Source organism: Suncus etruscus, chromosome 13 (assembly GCF_024139225.1).
Source record: "Suncus etruscus isolate mSunEtr1 chromosome 13, mSunEtr1.pri.cur, whole genome shotgun sequence".
Taxonomy (NCBI): domain Eukaryota; kingdom Metazoa; phylum Chordata; class Mammalia; order Eulipotyphla; family Soricidae; genus Suncus; species Suncus etruscus.
Window position 1 is genome coordinate 93,272,994 of NC_064860.1, and position 22,691 is coordinate 93,295,684.

Sequence of the window (22,691 nt, forward strand, 5' to 3'; positions counted from 1 at the left end):
CTTCTAATCGCTGCACAGTATTTAGTAAGATGTACCAGCTATTTAGCCACTCATTTGTTGTCAGGCACTTACCTAGTTTGCTTCCAGATTCCGGCTATTGTAAAAAGCACTGTGATGAACATAGGGGTGCAGAGGGTATTTTTGTATTGTGTTTTTGTGTTCCTAGAGTATATCCCTAGGAGTGATATAGCTGGATCACTGGGTGTTCAATTTCCAGTTTTTTTGAGGAATCTCCATATTGTTTCCAGAAAGGCTGGACTAGACAGCATTCCCACCAGCAGTGAATGAGAGTCCTTTTCTCCCCACATCTATACCAGCACTGGTTGTTTTTGTTCTTTGTGATATGAAAACTAATTTTTTTTGGGGGTTCTTGATGCCAGGGATCGAACCCAGATTGGTCACATACAAGGCAAACTGTGCTATTGCTCCAGCCCCTAGCACTGTAATTTATTTTTTAACCTTACTTAAACACTGTGGTTTACAATGTTGTCCATATACAGTTGTTTCAGGCATTCAATATTCCACCACCAATCCCGCCACCATTCCATCAAACATTGTCCCCAGTTTACCACTCCATCCGAACTTGCCCCTTAGCAGGCACAAAATAATTTATTTTATATTTCTTGTTACAACAAAATGGCAACTGGAATTATCAAAAAATAGTTCAGTTGGGGTCGGAGCGGTAGCGCAGTGGTAGGGTCTTTGCCTTGGATATGGCTGATCCAGGACAGATCTTGGTTCGATCCCCGGCATCCCATATGGTCCCCCAAGCCAGGAGTGATTTCTGAGCACATAGCCAGGAATAACCCCTGAGTGTCACAGGGTGTGGCCCAAAAAACAAACAAAAAACAAAAAAAAAGTTCAGTAAAAGAAAATTTGTGAAAATGGTTATATATTACAATAGTATGATTAAAGTCATTGTCTGAGGATTTACTGAGGTGTCTGTTGCTAGTTGGGCCTTCTTTGTTAAATTAATGAAAAGTTTAATTGAATCACTATGAGCTATACAGTTACAAAGTTGTTCATGAGTTTGAGTAATATCATGTTTTGACACGCATCCTTTCACCAGACTTGGTGTCTCTTATGATTAGTTGTAAAGGGGTGAATCTGGGCAGTTTCTATCCTAGAGGCTATGAAGTGTGGTGTAACTGCTTGAGTTTAGGACAGGGAGGAGTGGAGACTTGGCTCACCTCCTCCTGAGAAGGTTCCAGAATTTTCCACAAGGCTGGTATACCTGGGAGTTTCATAACTTGGTTGTATCTTCTATGACATGAAGCAGTTCCTCGCTCCCTCCTTCCCTCCGTGCCTCCCTCCCTCCCTCCCTCCCTCCCTCCCTCCCTCCCTCCCTCCCTCCCTTCCTTCCTTCCTTCCTTCCTTCCTTCCTTCCTTCCTTCCTTCCTTCCTTCCTTCCTTCCTTCCTTCCTTCCTTCACTCCCTCCCTCCTTCCTTTCTCCCTCCTTCCCTGCTCTTCCTTCCTTCCTCACTCCCTCCCTCCTTCCTTCCTTGCTCTTCCTTCCTTCCTTCCCTGCTCTTCCTTCCTTCCTTCCTTCCTTCCTTCCTTCCTTCCTTCCTTCCTTCCTTCCTTCCTTCCTTCCTTCCTTCCTCCCTTCCTCCCTCCCTCCCTCCCTCCCTCCCTCCCTCCCTTCCTTCCTTCCTTCCTTCCTTCCTTCCTTCCTTCCTTCCTTCCTTCCTTCCTTCCTTCCTTCCTTCCTTCCTTCCTTCCTTCCTTCTTCCTTCTCTCAGAAATTACAACTGTTTGTATTCAGGAAATATATGAAAAGTGCAGGTAAAGCACCTTTTCTGCTGTACTATATTTTCAGTCCAGCATTATTTTTTAGACATTAAAACATAAATGGCACATATAGTTAGAGCAGTTACTATTTTAACTACTATACCATATACTGGACCATGTTCTTAGCTTACAAATATGTTCCACATGTACTATTATAACAATGAATCCTCAGCAATCAGTGAGATATCATTTCCTTCACATAACTGATAAAACGGATGTTCACAGATGGAAGGAGCCTGTCCAACATATTTTCTTTTGCAGTAATATCAAAGGCCATTGAACAGTGAAAACAAAAAACTCAGCAAAAAAGCATATACAAGCTGATGATACTTTATTGTACAAGTTGACAAAGGACAGATTTATTTTTTTCTAAAGAATGCCCATCAAACATTACCATTGGTCACTCGGCGACATAGTTAACATGGTAAACTAATAGCTGATTTAAACTGAGTGTTTTAAATGTGCCAGAGCCATTAAATGAGACACAAACATTACCAGGAAAACTGGAATTTTCAGTAGGGCCCAGAGTTAGAACAGACCCAGCTTCAAAGATTCAGACTTGCACAGATTGAAGACACCCATTTCTAGAAGTTCAAAAACTTCTTTTCTTATCTAAATGAGAGAAAAGCAAAAAACAAAAACACAACAATAAATAAAGAAGAAAATGGTTAAAATGAAGAAGAAATGGTGAATGTAAGTTGGTGAGTGTAAATATATTCTTGGTGAATATTCAATCATTTGAACTCCCTGATATTTTTATGTGGCTGGTATACTCAGAATCACATTTAATTCAGAGATATTTGTTTAAAAAGAGGTACTCTATAAAACATGACCTTCATTAAATACCCCTTTTAATCATCTAAAATATACTAACATTAAAATGATATAGAAAAGTGGTAAGGTAGCCACAATCTGCCTAAATTAAACATAATATTTCAATATAGAATTGTGGATAATGATATGAATGTAGTAGAAATAATGTTGTGACAATTTTACTTTGATATATTTTCTTATTATTATAATAATTATAATACTAGTGATGGATTGCTCAGATTTAACACTGTAGCTGAGATAAACAGATATAGGAGCTTGACATCAAATTGCTTAAGTAAGTTTTAAAGAAACAATTCAGAAGTGTGTGTGTGTGTGTGTGTGTGTGTGTGTGTGTGTGCGCACGCGCATAAGCATGTGTGTATGGATCATCAAGAAGCTTTCTCAGTCTGGGGACATTGTTTCCTGAGGTGTCTATATTCATGCAGTATATATAGAGGAACAACTTCAAGTTTCTTTGATAGTTTCTGTCATGATTCATTCCTGCTGGGTGAATCCTGGCCATGTTTACAAAAATACAAATCTTTTTTTCTCTAACAGCTATTTCTAAGCAATAGTCTACACTGGAAAAAAAAATTGTCCCATTATATCAAAGTGGGTGGCAAATAAATTTTTCACATCATGGCGACAAAGTACACTTTCATAAAAAAAATGAATGAATTTAGTGACATGCTTACAAAGGCATTCAATCATATTTTTCCCACAGATTCATTCAAAAGTGTGCTGACCCACAAATCCCAAAATAGTTCTATCAAGTAGGTTTGTGTTTCAGAGGGACAGAGATGCAGGCAAAGAAAGGGACGAGTGTGACCTCCCCTAACCTACAAGTGCCTTTCTAAAGATGAAAAGCAAAGATTGTGTCTCTTAAAAAATGAGTAGGAGAATGTGCCAAGTTCTCCAGATTGTCCTAGTTCTCAAAAGGACTGTATAGATGTGGTTGCCAGCGGTGCAGAGGCCATGGGTTGTTTAATAAAAAAAAAAAAAAAAAAAAAAAAAAAAAAACCAATCCCTGAGACACATGGAAAGGATACAGCTATGCACAAGGGATAAGATGGCCTCTATAATTGTAGTTTCTTCAGAGTTAAAAGACAGAAATCATTTCAAAGGCTAGAATGTGCTGGCTCCCCATGTCAAAGACTTTATTACTGTGTTTGAACTCAAGTTCAAATTGAAAAAAAAAAGATGAAAGGCAATTGATGATTACACAATACCTCGGGAATGTCCATCATCCTCCTCAACTTCTGATCTCTCCAGTTCCAGTCAAAAACCAGAAACTTTAAGGGGTTCAAATTAAGGCCACCTGAAAGAGATAGGGAGAGGCTTGCTGCAGGAAGGACCTCATGACATAAGCTTCTTAAATGATTTTTTTTTCCTTTTCTTGGTTCTTTTCTGTCTCATTTGTTCTCTTCTCCTCCAGCAACTAATCTGTGCATATTAAGTGCTGCCTTGGCCTGATGGAAAACAAATGCTTCCCTCAGAGATCTGTTCTAATCATCTTTTATTATTATTATTTTATTTTTTTGCTTTTTGGGCCACACCCGGTGACGCTCAGGGGTTACTCCTGGCTATGTGCTCAGAAATTGCTCCTGGCTTGGGGGACCATATGGGACGCTGGGGGATCGAACCTCGGTCCGTCTTAGGTTAGCGCGTGCAAGGCAAACACCCAACCACTTGCGCCACCACACCAGCCTCTATTCTAATCATCTTACCACCAGTGCTGAGGAAAGCAGAGAAGTTGCTCTGCTCAGCTCACCATGTGCTCATGTTCAAGGAAAGAATCCCTCTGGAAGCCTGCATCTCAAAGGCAAGAGGGAGACATTTCTATCCTGGCAGGGAATTATAAAGATGCTCTTCAGTTGGGGTGGGGGGGAGTGGTTCTTCAGAAAAATCGAATACAAAGGCATCCGCATGGCTTTGACAAGGTGAGTGGGCCGAGGACAAGGACAGGGCTAAAGGCTAATTATAGGAAGAAAAGGAAGTTGAGATGAAGAGGCTCATCTTTCGGAGACTGGTAAACCACTTCTGGATTTTATTCCTGTTGCTTTCCTGCATATCGAGAGACAGTTATTGACTCGTGACTATTTACAGACCATGATGGAATGTGAGGCAGCACCTCCAAGACAGTCTGTCTTTCAGGACTTCAGACTTGAACACTTAAAGTTAATGTTCCCAGTTCCCTGTGCTCTGCCCACTTACCCAAGATGTTACACATTACCCATGGAAACAAATGTTTAACCCTGAAGCACTTCCCTTCCACTTTACTCTGTGATTTAATATTTTCCTCTGGGACCCAAAGAAAAATTTTCATGCTGCCTGTAATTACAAAGTCTCTTATGTAAAATTAAAATGGATTAAAGTAAGAAAGCCAGTGCGTCCATAGTCTTCCCTTAAGAAGGGTAGTTGGTGAAAGAGCATATAGATACAGTCCTTTAGAAGAAACTGGGCCTTATATAATAGGAGCTTTAAAACGAGTATTGATAAAATAATTTTACTTTCAGCCATAAAAAAAAAACATTAGTAATTTAAATAGTTACTTGTAAAAGCAAGCGCAGTAATATTGTCTATAGTAGCAAACTATTGGAGACAACACAAGTATCCTGCCATAAGAAAACTGCTAAACACAATTACGATTGAGCATTAGTATCCAAAATATAAGGAAAAGAATTCACAAAGGTCAGCAGCAAATAAACAAAAAAATCAAATTGGTTTAAAAAAAAAGAGCTGAGGAACTGAACATTTTTTATTTGTTTTCTTTCCTTTTTGTTTTATTTTTTGGGTTACCCATACCCAGTGGTGCTCTGGAGTTAACTCCTGGAGGTGATGGGGGGTCAAACTCTGGCTGGCTGCATGCAAGGCAAACGCCCTACCTGTGGTGCTATGACTCCAGCTTCTCTTTCCTTCTTTTTCTTTCTGCTCAGGGGCTATGTGCTCAAGAGTGACTACTGATTGTGCTTGGGGAAACAAATGCAGTGCCAGGGGTTTTAACCACTGTTAGCAGGATGCAAGGCAAGAGTCTGAACCCCTATACTCTTTGTCAGATATTTTTTCTAAAATAGATATTTAAAATAGTGATCAATGTGAATAACCCTTCAGTGACATGCAAATCAAAACCACAAAGAGATTTCTTAAGGTTATTATAAAAAAGGCAAGAAAGAACTGTTGTTGAGAATGGAGAAAAGGAAACACCCATGCACTGTTTGTTGGTGGGAATGGAAACTGGTATAACCACCACGGAAAAAGTTGTAGATTTCTAAAATTAAATAGAAAAGAAAAAATAGCACTGCCGTATGATCCAATAATTCCACTACTCTGAACAGAAATAAAAATTACCATCATGAAAAGTTAAGTGTACCTTATATTGACTTCAGCATTGTTCATAGTACCCAACACACTGAATAACCTACATGTCTCTCTGTGAATGAATAGGTAAAGAAAATATAACACACACCCAAACCCAAGCATACACTTAGAAGTATATTAACCACCTATTTAAAAAAAGGGCAACCCTACCATATATGACATATATGGATTTCTCTTGAGGGCATAATGCTAAGTGAAATGTCAAACAATTGTCACCTATTACTTATATGTAGGATCTTTTATATATATGTGTATATATATGTATATATATATATATAGTGACATATGTCACTATAAACGACGAACTATGGGGCAAGAACACATTGGGTAGAGTGAATGCTTTATATAGAAGCCTGAGTTTGATTTCCAATATGCACGATCTACTGAAAGTCACCTAAGCAACCTTCTCTTCTATCACTGAACAGAACTCAAGAAAGAGATTGGGAGTTGAAGGTACTCAAAATGGACAGTGTCCTGCTGTCCCAAAATGAATCAATAAGATTACACCCAAATTCATAAAATACATAGGGGAAAATATAGGTGCCACACTGTGGGATCTGAACCTGAAGTGCCTTCGATGATTTGAATCCATTAGCAAAAAAAACAAAACAACAAAAAACAAACAAAAAATAACAACTGGGACTAATATCTAAAAAATCTTATATAGCAAAAGAAATTCAGGATAGTCCACAAAGGAAAAGAGTTCATTATCACTTATTATCAGGCTAATGAAAGTTAAGACAAAAATTACATCATCTCACACTATGTGAGAATGGCACATAGCACAAGGCTGAAAACAACCAGTGTTGGCAAGGATGTGGTAAAAATGGAAATCTCATCCACTATTGCTGGGAGAATCCTCCATTCATTCACTACAGAGGACAGAATAGAGACTTCTCAAAAATTAAAAATAGATCTGCCATATGACTCAGAGATTCTACTTGTTGGTATCAAACACAAAAACACAAAACTATGAACAGGAAAATATCTATGCATACCTATATTCATTGCAGCACATTCACACTAGCCAAGATATGCAAGCAACCCAAATGTCCAACAGTAGATGAGCAGAAAAATGACATATACTCTACTATAAAGAAAGATGAAATGCTGTCTTTTGCTACAATACGGATATAGCTAAAGGTGTCAGGTTAAGACAAAGAAGTTGCCTTTGAAGTTCTCTCAGAATGGACCTTGATTCTAGAGTCTTTACCCCATAAGGAATATCTGACTATCAGAAGAGTAAATTATCTTCATAAAGTTTATAAAAACACAGAATAGTGAACAGTTTAGAAGTTATAGAAGAGCTGGGGCCGGGCGGTGGCGCTGGAGGTAAGGTGCCTGCCTTGCCTGCGCTAGCCTAGGACGGACCTCGGTTCGATCCCCCGGTGTCCCATATGGTCTCCCAAGAAGCCAGGAGCAACTTCTGAGCGCATAGCCAGGAGTAACCCCTGAGCGTCACAGGGTGTGACCCAAAAAAAAAAAAAAAAAAAAAAAAAAAAAAACAAAAAAAAAAAAAACAAAAAAAAGAAGTTATAGAAGAGCTAAAATTATAAAACCCAGAAATAGCTCTGGGTATTTATAAAACAACATTCCTTTATCATATTTAAGAAAGAATCTGGAGGGGCCGGAGAGATATCATGGAGGTAGGGCGTTTGCCTTGCATGCAGAAGGATGGTGGTTTGAATCCTGGCATCCCATATGGTCTCCCAAGCCTGTCAGGAACGATTTCGGATTGTAGAGTCAGGAGTAAACCCCTGATTGCTGCCGGGTGTGACCCAAAAACCAAAAAAAAAAAAGAAAAAAAAAAAAGATGGAATCTGGAAATGAATGTTGAAATCTTCAATCACTCTGGTAGGCAAAACAGGTAATCATATTAATTTTCATAAATTTAACTGATTAAAAAAAAGGTAGTTATCTGGGATAATTCCTGGATAAAGCACTATAGGAGAAATATCCTATAATATCTATCTCATCAACAGAAACTGCATTTTTGCCTACATTGAAATGCAAGTCTTGAGAAACCAAGAATCTTAAGCAAGAACAACAAATTCTACACTTCAAGAAATACAAGCACCAGAAACTGAAAACTGGTGAAAGGACATAGAGTTTGGATCCACTAACCTGATTAAAGCAATCGGAATTGGAGTATATTTAAATGAGATTACATACTGCAGTTTGCAATAGCCCTTATCAGTCCCTACTGCATACATACATACAGTCTGGTTTTTAGGACTAAATGTTCCTTCCTTCCTTCCTTCCTTCCTTCCTTCCTTCCTTCCTTCCTTCCTTCCTTCCTTCCTTCCTTCCTTCCTTCCTTCCTTCCTTCCTTCCTTCCTTCCTCCTTCCTTCCTTCCTTCCTTCCTTCCTTCCTTCCTTCCTTCCTTCCTTCCTTCCTTCCTTCCTTCCTTCCTTCCTTCCTTCCTTCCTTCCTTCCTTCTTCCTCCCTCCCTCCCTCCTTCCCTCCCTCCCTCCCTCCCTCCCTCCTTCCCTCCCTCCCTCCCTCCCTCCCTCCCTCCCTCCCTCCCTCCCTCTTCTTTCTTCTCTCTCTCTTGCATTAACACAGAGGTTTGGTTTCACTGTCTCATAAACATGGGTTCCCAAACTCACAGAGGTTTAAGGCAAACTTCAAGTTCTGGGGAGGCATGACATTGCCTTTTTTTCTTACCTTGTTTAACGAGTTCTTTAATTCTTCCTGGAGTTCCTACACCCAGGTGCATGACATGCTTCTCTAGCAATTTGACTTGCTCCTGAACCTGTTCCAAAACAAAAGGGCAAAAAGAAAAGTCATGAAAAGTACAGTCATATATCAGTGAATCTTTAAAGACTACAAGGTCAAACTTAGCTTCTGGGGCCAGAGAACAGTACAGTGGGTAGGATGCTTGCCTTGCACACAACCGACCCTGGTTCAATCCCTGGCATCCCATATGGTCTCCTGAGCATGCCAGGAGAGGTTCTTGAGTAATCATCTCAGAACTACTGGGTGTAGGTAAAAACAAGCAACAAAACAAAACAAACCCCCCAAACCCAAAAAACCAATTTAGCTTTTGTACAGTATCTTAGAGCATAAAGGAATTATGAACTCTGTGGCACTAAATGGATAAACTGAGGCTGGAATGTAAAGATGACTAGAATGGTTGTTAAGTACTGGAAAACAGGCACAGACACCCATACAATAATTTCTTGCTAAGGAACTAAAGAGAAGGGGTCGAATGAAAAAAGGTCCCAAGTGGCCTGTAAGGATCACCTATTTTCCCCATTGGGAATAAGCCCCTTACCTTTATGTGTTTTGCAAATAATTTTATTATTTTGCTCTCTCCTCTGAATGCTGTCATTGATCTAAAGAAAAGGAATAGGTTAATATATCAACAAATTCATTCTAGTCATTTTAACATACATATTGATTTATGTAAAAGAATGAAATATTTACATATATGCACATATATACACATACACAATGCTGGGAATAAAAACCGAGTCTTTTGAATGCAAGACTAGTGGCTTACTATCTTTCTGGTTCTTTATAATAACTTCTTATGATCCTTTTTATGTCTGTTTATTATCTGGTATGTGCGTAACTTCTCTTTTACTTTTCTCTTTGTGTTTTCTCTCTCTTATTTTTGTAAATCTGGCTAGAGGTTTATCTAAAAAAATGGTCTATCTATATGTTTTAACATTTCAAAGAATTATCCATTAATTTCATTGCTCATTTGAAACTTTATCTTTATTTTATCAATTTCTCTTAAATTTTAAATTTCCTTCCATCTTAACTTTTTTTTCTAATTTCTTTAGGTGTAAGCTTCGTTTATTTTTTTAAACTTGTGTTTCTTCTTATTGAGGTAAAACCTATATTGCTATTAACTCCCATTGAGTATTATATATACTTTTGCTACAACCTATAGGTTCTGATAAGCTATATCTTCTTTTATAGTCAAGTTGAGATTATTTTTAAATTCATCATTGATTTCCTCACTGACCCTATAGTAGTTCAGTAGCATATTGGCTTTTGCTCTACAAATTTGTGTTTTCTTTCTCTTTTTTTTTTTGCTTTACAAATATGTGTTTTCTTTTTCTTTTTTTCTTTTGGTTGACTTCTAGTTTTATATCATTTGGATCCAAAAATGCTGGTATGATTTGTCTTTTTACATCTTCTTTAACTTCTTTAAGCATAATACCCTTGAGGCTTATCCAGGATGTTACAAATGATAGACTTCACCTTTTTAAAAAATGGTATATCTGGGGCACAAGGCATTTGCCTTGCATGCACTAACCTAGGATGGGCCATGGTTATATCCCCAGATGTCCCATATGGTTCCCCAAGCCAGGAGTGATTTCTGAGCACATAGCCAAGAGTAACCCCTGAGCGTTACTGGGTGTGGCCCAAAAACAACAACAATAACAAAAAAAAAAGTAAATTCCATTGTATGTAAGTCTTGTATTCTTTATAAATTTTGTCTTCTGATTGGTACTTTGGTTATTTATAATTTTAATTACTTACTTACTTTATTTATTTATTTTTGTTTTTTGAGTGTCTGTGGATGCCACAATCAGAAATGCTCAGGGTCTATTTCTGATTCTATGTTCAAGGATCACTCCTGGTGTGCAAGGGACTATAAGAGGTGCTGGGGACATTGGTGGAAGGAAATTGGTAATGGTGATGGGTATGGTGTTGGAATCTGGTATACCTGAAACTCAATCATAAATAACTTAGTAAATCAGGGTAATTTAAAAAATTGTTTTTAAACTAAAAACCTCTGACCATGTTCCCTTCTAGGCACCAACCTTTAAAATTTGTCCTATGCCGCCTCCCTGGTGTTTAGCACAATCTCTTTTCCTCATCTTTCTAGAACAGGGGTCTCAAACTTGCGGCCCGCGGGCCGTTTGTGGCCCTCCATACAACATTTTGTGGCCTGCGGCCGGCCTTCAAATATCACAGTATTCACGATTATTCTCTTACCGAATAATCGCAATAAAAATCACATTAGTAAGAAAAAAATAGCAAAATATCGCATTAAACATTTGCATACTCCGAGCAGTTCTGTTCGGGGTATGCAAATGTTTAATGTGATTTTTTGCGATTTTTTTCTTACTAATGCGATTTTTTTTAAGGATAGTCCACACTTATATTTAAGTTAAATTCCTTACAAATACTTTTTTTAAAATTTTTTTATTTTTAATTATGAGAACAAAGATGCAAAGAAAGAGGACAAGGTAAAGTTACTGTGAAAGGACAATCACCCATAACATAATTCTTAGAAGAAGTCCCCTTGCTGATATCTTAGCTTTGAACTTTCAGCCAAAGAACATTAAGATAAATAAAACAGAATCCATGTACAATTACTTTGTCCCTTAAGTCCCCAGATTGTAACACATTATAATATTTCTTTTTTTTTTTTTTTTTTTTTTGGTTTTTGGGTCACACCCGGCGGTGTTCAGGGGTTACTCCTGGCTGTCTGCTCAGAAATAGCTCCTGACAGGCACAGGGGACCATATGGGACACCGAGATTCGAACCAACCACCTTTGGTCCTGGATTGGCTGCTTGCAAGACAAACACCACTGTGCTATCTCTCCGGGCCCTATAATATTTCTTAACAGCACACAAGGCAATATAAAGCCATAAAACTTACATAACTCCTTAAACATTAGAGGCATAGTATTTTTTACATTTCCATGTACATGCATATTAGCTTAAGTTAACCTCAAATTTTAAGTGTGTGTGTGTTTTTTTTAAGGATTAGAGTCAAAGGAGCACAGTAAAATGGTGTTAGAGTTGCACTTGTTGTTTGCATAGGCCCACCAAAATAAGAGGGGCATGGAAAGGAATAACCTTGGCCTAAATACAAAGAGACCCTACCTCTGAAGTTTACTGGAATAAGACCAACTCTAGGCTCCAGGCACGCTAGATTGTCCAATCCAAGACATTGTCTGTAGTGCCAACACACTTTCATAGTCTGTTGTTGGTATCATGTTTCTGTATTAAAAATCCTGGAATCTGCATATCCTACATTGAAGTCAGGATGTGGAGCCTCCTCTCATTTCACCTCACCATTAAAGGGCAATGCAGGAAGCCCTGTCCTGTAAGCAGGTCGTTGTTGTTGTTAAGTCTTCTCAGTGTTAAGGGAAGTCTCCTTTGAGCAGGTCGATGTCTGAGCAGTGGTAGGGTCTTCCGTGGTAGAGGATTGCTTCCAGGTGATGTTATAGACAAACCTGGATATTTCATGGATGGCTTCCCTGGTTCAGGGGTGAATGGAAAATGCCCTTTCTTCTGAGCTCTGTGCCAGGTCGTTATGTCAATGTTCAGGGTGGAAGGTCCCTTTGCACTACAAGATTTGTGTGTTGCAATCTCTATTAGATAGGATCTTATTTGTATGTATAGTATTTTCCCATTTTAATGTGCCTATGCAAAAAAGGAGCAATGCCATATGGCGTTATTGGTGCATATGGGGGCCGTAAGAACAAACTAATGCAATTTTTTATTGTGAATATTCGGTAAGCGAATAATCATGAATACTTTGCGCCTAGCGCAGACATCATTTCCACTGCTCCTGCCCGCTGTCCCTTGCGTTATCAGAGGCCTAAGGGAGAGAAGTTTATTTCAGAATTAAATTTTGTCATACCTTCATCATGATTTCACCAAAGCCTGCAGTGAAGAGAAAGATTGATGACTAGCACAGACAATTTCAGGAAAAGTGGGAGACACAGTATTTCTTTGTTGAGAACAGGGGCATCCCCACATGTCTTATTTGCTCAGAGAAAGTTGCAGTGCACAAGGAATACAACTTGAAACACCATTATTCAACTAAACATGCTGAGGAATGTGCAAAATATCAAGGAAATGAGAGAGCCAAGCAGGTTGCCAGTCTGAAAGCATGTCTAGTGAGGCAACAAGATTTCTTCAAGAAAGCAACCAAAGAGAATGTTGCATCAGTCGAAGCTAGTTACATGGTTAGGGAGATGATTGCTAAGGCAGAGAAACCATTCACAGAAGGAGAGTTTGTTAAAAAATGCATGTTACAGGCTGCAAGTATTATCTGTCTGGAAAAGAAAGGTCAGTTTAGCAAAATCAGCCTTTCTGCCAACACTGTGGCAGAGCGCATTTCTGACATGTCCAGTGACATTTATCATCAACTGTGTGAGAAAGCCAAATGTTTTGATGCATACTCAGTTGCTCTTGACGAGGGCACAGATATAACAGACACTGTCTAGATCACAATTTATGTCCATGGTGTTGATTGCAGTTTTGAATTGACAGAGGAGCTGCTCACAATAATTCCAATGCATGGCCAGACCACCGCTAATGAGATATTTTGGCATCTGTGTGATGCCATTGAGAATGCAGGTTTGCCATGGAAGAGGTTTGTTGGAATAATAACTGATGGAGCGTCATCGATGACAGGGAGGAAAAATGGACTGGTGGCACTTGTTCAAAAAAAACTTGAAGAGAAGGGTGTAGAGAAGGCCATTGCTCTTACTGCATTATCCATCAGCAGGCCCTTTGCAGTAAATGCCTGCTGTATGACAATGTGATGTCTGTTGTTGTAAAATGCATCAACCAAATCAGATCCAGGGGCTTAAAGCACAGGAGGTTTTGTGCTTTTTTAGAGGAAATGGAGTCAGAATATGGAGATGTGCTCTATTTCACTGAGGTACGTTGGCTCAGCAGGGGAAATGTCCTGAAAAGATTTTTTGAGTTGAGAGAAGTGAAAGCCTTCATGGAGGAGGATGGGAATGCTGTTTCTGAGTTGAGTGATCACAAATGGCTCATGGACTTCGCTTTTCTTGTTGACATCACACATAAGCTGAATGTACTAAACAAGATGTTACAAGGCCCGGGGCAGCTTATCAGTGCTGCCTATGACAACGTGAGAGCATTCTCCACAAAACTTGTGTTATGGAAATCCCAGCTCTCTCAGTCAAACCTTTGCCATTTCCCAGCATGCAAGAAACTTGTGGATGCAGGCATACCATTCAGTGGTGAGAAATATGCTGATGCTATTTTTAAGCTAGAGAAAGAATTTGATCACAGATTGGCAGACTTCAAAAAGCTCAGAGCCACTTTCCAAATTTTTGTGGACCCCTTTTCCTTTGATGTGCAAGATGCCCCTCCTGTGCTTCAAATGGAGATCACTGACCTGCAATGCAACTCTGATCTCAAAGCCAAGTTCAGGGAGATTAGTGGAAAAGCAGACATGCATGGGCAATTTTTGAGAGAATTGCCCCCAGCTTCCCTGAGCTTTCCCGAATGTTCAAGCGCACCATGTGCCTTTTTGGGAGCACATATTTGTGTGAAAAGTTATTCTCCACATTGAACTTCAATAAGTCAAAGTCCAGGTCTAGACTTAATGATGATGATCATCTTCAAGCCATACTGAGGGTCTCAACTGCTTCCTCTCTAAAGCCAAATGTGGTTCAGATTTGTGAGAAGAAGCGCTGTCAAGCCTCTGGCAGCAAGGAATAGGCAAAAGATGCCATGTTCAGAAGAGCTGTTCATGATCTTCACTCAATGTTCTATTCATGTTCAGAACAAATAATTAAAACTGTTAATAATGACGTTTGAGGGCTTTTTTTTTTTTTGTGAAATCCCTTATGCGGCCCTGCCTCACCCTGACATTGCCTCCTGCAGCCCCCAGGTAAATTGAGTTTGAGACCCCTGTTCTAGAAGATCTTCTCTCCAGTAAAATTTATTCTAGAAGATTAGATTTGGTCTGTGTAAATCTCTATTTCTTGAGAGTACAAAAAAATCTGAGTAGCTATAACTCTTCTGGTCTACATGAGTATAAAAGAACTAATAATCTTTTTGTTGATGTTTCCAGACAGAAATAACATTGAATATTGTTAACAATACTAGTTTACTTATTTACATACCATACTGTACAAGACTTGTTAAACTCCAACTCTTACTCATAAATGATCTTTTTCAATGGCAAGATTATCTAGAAAGGCAATTTAAGGGATAGCTTTATATGATTCAGGGTTTTTGAGCACACCTGGCATTGCTCATGACTTACTCCTGGCTCTGCACTCAGGGATGAATCCTAGTCGACTTAGGATACCATACAGTGTACGGGGGATCTGGATGGGACTTGCCACTTGCAAGGTCTGAAGGGTTCTTTTATTTATTGGAGGGGGGCCCACACCTGGTGATGCTCAGGGGCTACTCCTGGCTATGTGCTCAGAAATTGCTCCTGGCTTGGGGGACCATATGGGACACTGGGGATCAAACGGAGGTCAGTCCTGGGTCAGTCGTGTGCAAGGCACATGCGCTACCACTGAGCTATTGCTCCGGCCCCAAGTCTGAAGGGTTCTTAAGAGATTTTCCTTTTTTTTTTGGGACGACACCGATTTGATACTCAGGGGTCACTCCTGGCTAAGTGCTCAGAAATTGCCCTTGGCTTGGGGGGACCATATGGGACGCAGGGGGATTGAACCTCAGTCTTTCCTTGGCTAGCGCTTGCAAGGCAGACACCTCTAGCGCCACCTCACCGGCCCCATAAAATACTTTTATAATATATTTCCTATTATAAAATTTATATTTTATAATATAAAATATTTTTCTTATAAAGCTATTCAACATTAGCATTTGAATAAACTTGTGCCTATTCAGAAATCATCCGCAAATCACCTAGTCTTGAAATAAATCACAATATTATTGAGCACACAGAAAAACTCTGAGAACTGGAAAATGAAATAGGACAACATGGTCCTTTTATACCTTCCAAGAAAGCATTTATGTACAGTAAAGCCTCAACTCAATTTGACAACTTGTTTTTAAGAGGCCACCTCAAACTTTTTGCCACTAGCTTCTAAACCTGAAATGAATACCTCATGAAAACTGAAAAATCTTTGTGAATTCCTATTACTTTAAAACTAGCAAAAGTGTCTGCTTAGAAGCAGTTGAAGTCTTTATATTTGTTTGTTTTGGGGCCACAGCTGGCGATGCTCAGGGGTTACTCCTGGTTTTGCACTCAGGGATCACTCCTGGTGGGCTTGGGGAGCATATGGGATACTGGGCCCATGGAACTTAGGGTTGGTGCATGCAAGGCAAGCGCCCTATCTGCTATATAATCTCTCTCTCTGGCCCAGCAGCTGGACTCTTAAAGATCAATTATGGTTAGAGAAAACTCTTAGAAAAACAAAACTTGTTTACAAACTATTCGATAAATATTAATGTGTGGACTTAGTGGGGAAAGAAATGTTTGAAGGATGATTAACAGAGTTGAAGATTTAAATGTCTAGATTCATGCTTAGATTTGCTCATTTAGAAAAGTAGATGATAAATAACTACCAAATGTTTACATTTTCACCTAGTTTTTTGTTTGTTTGTTTTTGTTTTTGGGCCACACCTGGTGGTGCTCAGGGGTTATTCCTGGCTCTGAGCTTAGAAATCACTCTTGGCTCGGGGGACCACATGCAATGCTGGGAATGAAAACCAGGTCTGTCCTGGGTCTGCCACGTGCAAGGCAAATGCACTACCACTGTGCTATCTCTCCTGCTCCTCACTTAGTCTATTTGATAAAATTTCTTTAGGACTTGAATTTCTTCTGCTTCATCTCCTATCAAAACATAGCCAAAAGCCTGGCCTTGGGAGTGAGTGGGCTAGATACCACTGAACTGTTAGGGTTCATATTCTCTGAAAGATGAGAATATGTTACTGCTAAACCTGTGAAGCCTTTTTGTTTAATCTATAACATCTATAGCAAGTGATAATGTATGTGAAAGTAATTATGCAAGCACTAATGAGTTGCCTTTAAACATCTTTTTCAGGGTCAGAGCCATAGTGTAGCACACGGCCAGCCCAGGTTGGATGTCAGCATCCCATATGGTTCCCTAAGCTCTTCAGAATGATTAAAAAGTGCAGAGCCAGGAGTAAGCCCAGAGCACTGGGGTTGACCAACACCAACACAAAATAAAAAGATAACAATAGTAAAATCTAATTCGATAGTAGGAAATTTTCCTTGGAAGCTGGGGGGTGGTGGTGGGAGAAATGGACAAATAATTTTCACAGTCAAATATTTGGTATCTTTGGCATTTATCCTGGCATAAGAGGTAAGAAATAATTCAAATTTATCTTTCTAGAGTTAGCTATTTCCAGTTGTTCCAATATTATTTATTAAGTAATCCATCTTAATGATTTGTCACCTTCATCACAAGCTAGTTTCATATGCAAATATATTTATTTAAAAACTTTCATCTTTGTCCCATTGCTCTGATATGGCACACATATGCCAGTTCCAAAGCAGTATTAACATGTTATGTAATATGTAACACATGTATGTAATATGCTATATAATATATGCACTAATTATAAAAACTGTACAATCAAGCTAAAATATATGTGTGCATATATGTATAAGATTTTTGTAATTTGATGCTATAGAGTTTCTATTCATTAATATTCATTTTAAAATGTTCACTTCTATATTTTTTCACATTAGTCTCTATCTAACTTGAATAAAATTCTAATGGAGTTTTCATTGGGAATCTCAAAAATTTACAAACAATCCTAGATTAAGGGGCTGGAGAGATAGCATGGAGGTAGGGCATTTGCCTTGCATGCAGAAGGACAGTGGTTCAAATTCTGGCATCTCAAATGGTCCCAGAGCCTGCCAGGAAGAATTCTGAGTACAGAGCCAGGAGTAACCCCTGAGCGTTGTCAGGTATGACCCAAAACAAACAAACAAAAAACAAAAACAATCCTGAATTAAACAAATAAAGGGGCCAGAGAGACAGTACAGTGGTAGGGTATTTGCCTTGCATGCAGCTGATCCAGGATGAAAGGTGGTTCAAATCCCAGCATCCCATATGGTCCCCAGAGCCTGCCAGGAGAGATTTCTGAGCACAGAGCCAGGAGTAACCCCTAAGCGCTTCTGGGGGCGACGCAAAACAAATAAAAAACAAACCCAGATAATTTTACAATACTGAGTCTTCCTATTCAAGATCATTGTATCATTTTTTGCTTGCTTAAGAGCTTTTGCATCTCTTATGTAATGTTTCCTTAATATGGGCTTTGGCAAGCTTATTTCTAAGTGTTTTATTGTTTTAGGTTACTATTTCCTTTGACTTCTTTTCTTTTAGGGGTTAATTTTTGGTCACACCCAATAGTGCTCAGGGGTTATTCCTGATTCCCTGATCAGAGCACCATATGGATATGTAGTTCAGGGGTTCATAATGGGGTTGGCTGCATGCAAGGCAAGCACCTTGCATCCTCTGTTATCTCTCCAGGCCATTATTTCTTTAACTTAGTTTCCCTCCTATTTTTACTTTTTTTTTTTAAAGTGAAACCAAAACTTTTATTCGAAGAAAATGTACTCAGAAAGGTGTGAGGTGAGATACAAACACAGTTGCCATGGCTGCATTTGGCCAGCTCCATAGTCTCATTCTGTTTGTGAAAAAGATGTATACCACTGGGGCCAGAGTGATAGCACAGCAATAGGGCGTTTGCCTTGCATGCAGCTGAGCCGGGACAAACCCAAGTTCTATCCTCAGCATCTCATATGGTCCCCCGAGCCTGCCAGGAGCAGTTTCTGAGCATAGAGCCAGGAGTAACCTCTGAGCACAGAGCCAGGAGTAACCTCTGAGCACTGCTAGGTATGGCCCAAAAACCAAATAAAAAAAAAAGATGTATACTAAGATATGAAAAATTGTGGATACACTGGCCATACAGATGAAAGCTGGCAATCTTGGGAGAAGAGGCCAGGCCAAGTCACCACCCGGCCTAAGCGATGTCTGCTGCACCCATTATACACAATTGCCGCTTTGCCAACTCCCCTTCTTCACCACTCCTTTATGTCTTCTGCAGAGAGACCAATCTGACCAAAACTCCAGTTATGCCAGTATTTGGGCTGACATCACCAGGACTTTTTGGGAGTAAATGTGGGAACACTGCACCCCCATCTTCTCATACTTTTAGAAGTCCTGGCAGCCAAAACCACTCCCCGCAAAATCTGCAGCATCAGCAATAGTGCTTGGAATTCCTAGACACCTCCTTTTATTTGATTTTTTTAATATTGCCACCCCAAAGGAACACATAAATTTAGATGTCAACGTGTATCTGAAGCAACTTGATGTTCATAAACAGAAGCAGGAAGAGAATCATCAACTAGCAACAAGCGCTTATTAAACCTTTGGACACTGACTCAAAGACCTCATTGCAAGATACAATAATTCTCACAAAAGCTTTTATTGTTGTACTCCTTTTTATTATTTTTTAAATAATTTTGTTCCCACTTATCTGGAAATAAATGTATAATGATAAGCTATGTCAATGTTAACTATGTGATACATGGTCTTTAAATAAATTTATATATACATTTTCATATATAAAATATATAAATATATGAAATTTATGTATACATATATTTATAAATAATATTAAATATGGGGCCGGGAAGGTGGTGCTAGAGGTAAGGTGTCTGCCTTGCAAGCGCTAGCATAGGACGGACCGCGGTTCGATCCCCCGGTGTCCCATATGGTCCCCCCAAGCCAGAGGCGATTTCTGAGTGTATAGCCAGGAGTAACCCCTGAGCGTCAAATGGGTGTGGCCCAAAAACCAAAAAAAAAAAGAAATTAAATATATATTTTCACTAATATGATATATAGATATATATGAAAGATGTGAGGAGAGACATAAAAGAGGAATAAATGCTTCTACCACATGGAAAAAGCAGAGAAGATAAATAACTGTTCAATGTTGAACATGGATTTGAAAGAGAAAGTCTTGGGGCTGGAGCCGTAGTACAACAGGTAGGGCATTTGCCTCTTTTCCACTTTTCCTTCCTTTTTCTTTTTTTTTTTTTTAGTTTTTGGGCCACACCCAGTGGTGCTCAGGGGTTATTCCTGGCTGTCTGCTCAGAAATAGCTCCTGGCAGGCACAGGGGACCATATGGGACACTGGGATTCGAACCAACCCCCTTAGGTCCTGGATCGGCTGCTTGCAAGGCAAACACCGCTGCGCTATTTCTCCGGGCCCCACTTTTACTTCTAACTGATATATGATACCCCTGCTTTCACCATTACTCTTTGTAATGTTATTCTCCACCGAGTAGTTACGTGGCTGACTCTTCTGCTAAAATCCGCCAAAGGCATTACATCTTAGTGCTTTCTTCACTAAGTGTCCACTTTGCCTGCACCATCCTTTTGCAAGTACTTCACTTTTTCCTTCACCTTTTTTTAAACTTTATTTATTGATAGATTAATTTATTGATTGGTTGTTGGTCCACACCCAGCGGCACTCAAGGGTCACTCCTGGCTCTGCACTCAGAAATTGCCCCTGGAAGGCTGGGGGACCATATGGGTGCTGGGAATGAATCAGGTCCCTCCCGGGTCGGCCGCATGCAAGGCAATATGCCCTACAGCTGTGCTATTTCTCCAGCCCTTTCCTTCACTTTTTCAAGTAGAAGATCAATGACCATTTTCATAGAAAAACTTTCTGGATCCTCCACCCCAACCTTAAAATTTCATTAAAGAAATGTTTAAAGTCACACAGCATGGTACTGTATATACTCAAATGCTCTCTTTTTTTTTCTGTATAATGGGTTGAATTATGACCTCATACCCTAAAAAAAGAACATACATTTATTTCCTAAAATAAAATAAAAAAACTGTCCCTATCTAATTCCATTCTTTTGCTATGCTTTCATTTTTCTTGTTGATCTGGTATGATGTTTAGTGTCTACTTCACAACTGCCTCTTTCACTGGAAAGCAAGTTCCATGACAAAGGAGATTCAGTCTGTTTCTATATATACAGAATATGAAACATATCACCTTGGCACATGCTAGTTATTAAGAAAATATTTATAAAAAAGACTAGGTGGTGCTTCTAACCTAATGAGCTCCAGGGCTCTAATGGCAGAGCTGCAGATGATCAGCATCAGAATGGATTTCTTCTCACTGTGGTTTTTCCGAAGTTTAACCCACTTAGGGCAGACTGAAAAAAAGAACATTAAAAAAAAGATTAAATACAGTAAAATAGTATGTTCTAAAGTTGTGTATTCCCCTCTTCTTTTTGTGTTCATGTAAAATAAAATATGATGAGCATTGTTTAGACACTATCTCTGGCCATTCTAGATCTTAGATTTCAACAAAATATCATTAACTTTCAGTAGAGGACACTGTATGTCACTAGGAAAAAATGACCAGTATTTGGCTTTTAATGACAAGTTTCAGTAACAGATTTTCTTTCTATTTTTTTCAATAATAGATGTTCAAAATTTTATGTTCGATGTTTCTAAGGTGATGTGGACTAAATCAGCAAAGAACACTGATTCAATATGGTTAAAGTTTAAAACTTTAGAAACACAGAAAATATAGAATGAAATGACATTTAAATAATAGCAAGGCTCTGTTAAACACTAACACTATTCTAGGCACTTGTATATCTTTTCTTTATTTTGCTTATCATCCAGTGAGATTGATTTATCATTATTTACATTTATATTTGCTGAATTAGAGTGTGGAAAGGTTTTTGTAATTAGGTTGGGTATTGTAAGAATTGATTTGAGGGGCCAGAGATAGCAGAGTGGTAGGGCATTTGCCTTGCATGCAGCTGATAGAGGACAAATGGTGATTCGAATCCTGTCCCACCCCCCAACCCCAGCCTGCCAGGAGCGATTTCTGAGCACAGAGACAGGAGTAATCCCTGAGTGCTGCTGGTCTGACCCAAAACAACAACAAAAAGGGAATTGATTTGAATTAAATGAGGGCTGGAAGGATGAGCCCACAGTAGGAAGCTTGCCACAAAGAGTGGTGAATCCAGTTAGAGAAATAACTACATTGACAACTATCATGACAATGGTAGTGAGTGAGAGAAAAAATGTCTGCCTAGAATACAGGCAAGGAGTGGGGGAGAAGGGATTTGGGGGGCACTTGGGGAGAATGTTGCATTGGTGAAGGGGGGTATTCTTTTTTTTATAACTGAAACACAACAATAAACATATTTGTAATCATGGTGCCTAAATAAATATATTAATTTAAAAGAAAGAATTGATTTGAATTAAAAAATAATGGTAAATCTCTATTTTTAAACTATTTTATTATTACCACAAAAAAGAAATAAACACCTAGTATTAATAATCCAGTTTAACTAGCTATACACAGTTCATATTAAAAAGATCACGCTAGATCAATTGAACATATGAACAGAATGACTGAATCTCATAACTGGAACAGAACTCACATAATTTTACGTTTCTATCTTACAACTAGCAATATTAAGTCCCAGAGGAGTTCTCCAAGTACCTGTCCCTGGCACTAGCATAATACTTATCTCTGAATTCCTCCACCAATACCTCTAATATGTTTTAAATAATGAGGCCAAAACTCACTTCCCAAAAGTCATGTCAAAAACATTTAAAACAATAAAAAGTAATAAAGATGAATCTTATACTCTGGAACTTAAAATTTATAAAATATAAATGCTCCGATATTAAAATCAGACTAAATGTTTTTATTTTAAGTAGATGGCTTACATTTTAATGAAATAACAATTGGAATAATTTTTTAGAAAATCAGTTTACTTACTTTCTTTTAAGTAAGATGAAAGACTATGAGTCAAGTCATTGCTCTTGAGAAAACAGCAATCTAGAAATTTGAAAAACATGCTTTGTGAGCAATTTTTTCAAACACATATATCATTCAGAACAGATGAAATGTGAATGGTGTATTCTTGAACAAGATTGTAAAACATTAATGAATTGGGGCTGACTGAA

At 38.8% G+C, this 22,691-nt stretch overlaps 1 protein-coding gene across 1 annotated transcript in view; it reads right to left on the reverse strand.

The window, feature by feature from the left end:
• Window positions 1–2,106: 2,106 nt before the first annotated feature.
• The window catches only part of CMSS1 (cms1 ribosomal small subunit homolog), a 45,816-nt gene continuing 25,231 nt past the window's right edge, over window positions 2,107–22,691 (reverse strand). Inside the window, exons 4-9 of the mRNA XM_049785405.1 lie at window positions 22,504–22,563; window positions 20,809–20,911; window positions 9,262–9,322; window positions 8,652–8,739; window positions 3,835–3,923; window positions 2,107–2,404 (exon numbers count right to left, since the gene is read on the reverse strand). Coding sequence (XP_049641362.1) covers window positions 2,321–2,404; window positions 3,835–3,923; window positions 8,652–8,739; window positions 9,262–9,322; window positions 20,809–20,911; window positions 22,504–22,563 — 485 coding nt within the window. The 3' untranslated portion in view covers window positions 2,107–2,320. The remainder of the gene's footprint in view (window positions 2,405–3,834; window positions 3,924–8,651; window positions 8,740–9,261; window positions 9,323–20,808; window positions 20,912–22,503; window positions 22,564–22,691) is intronic.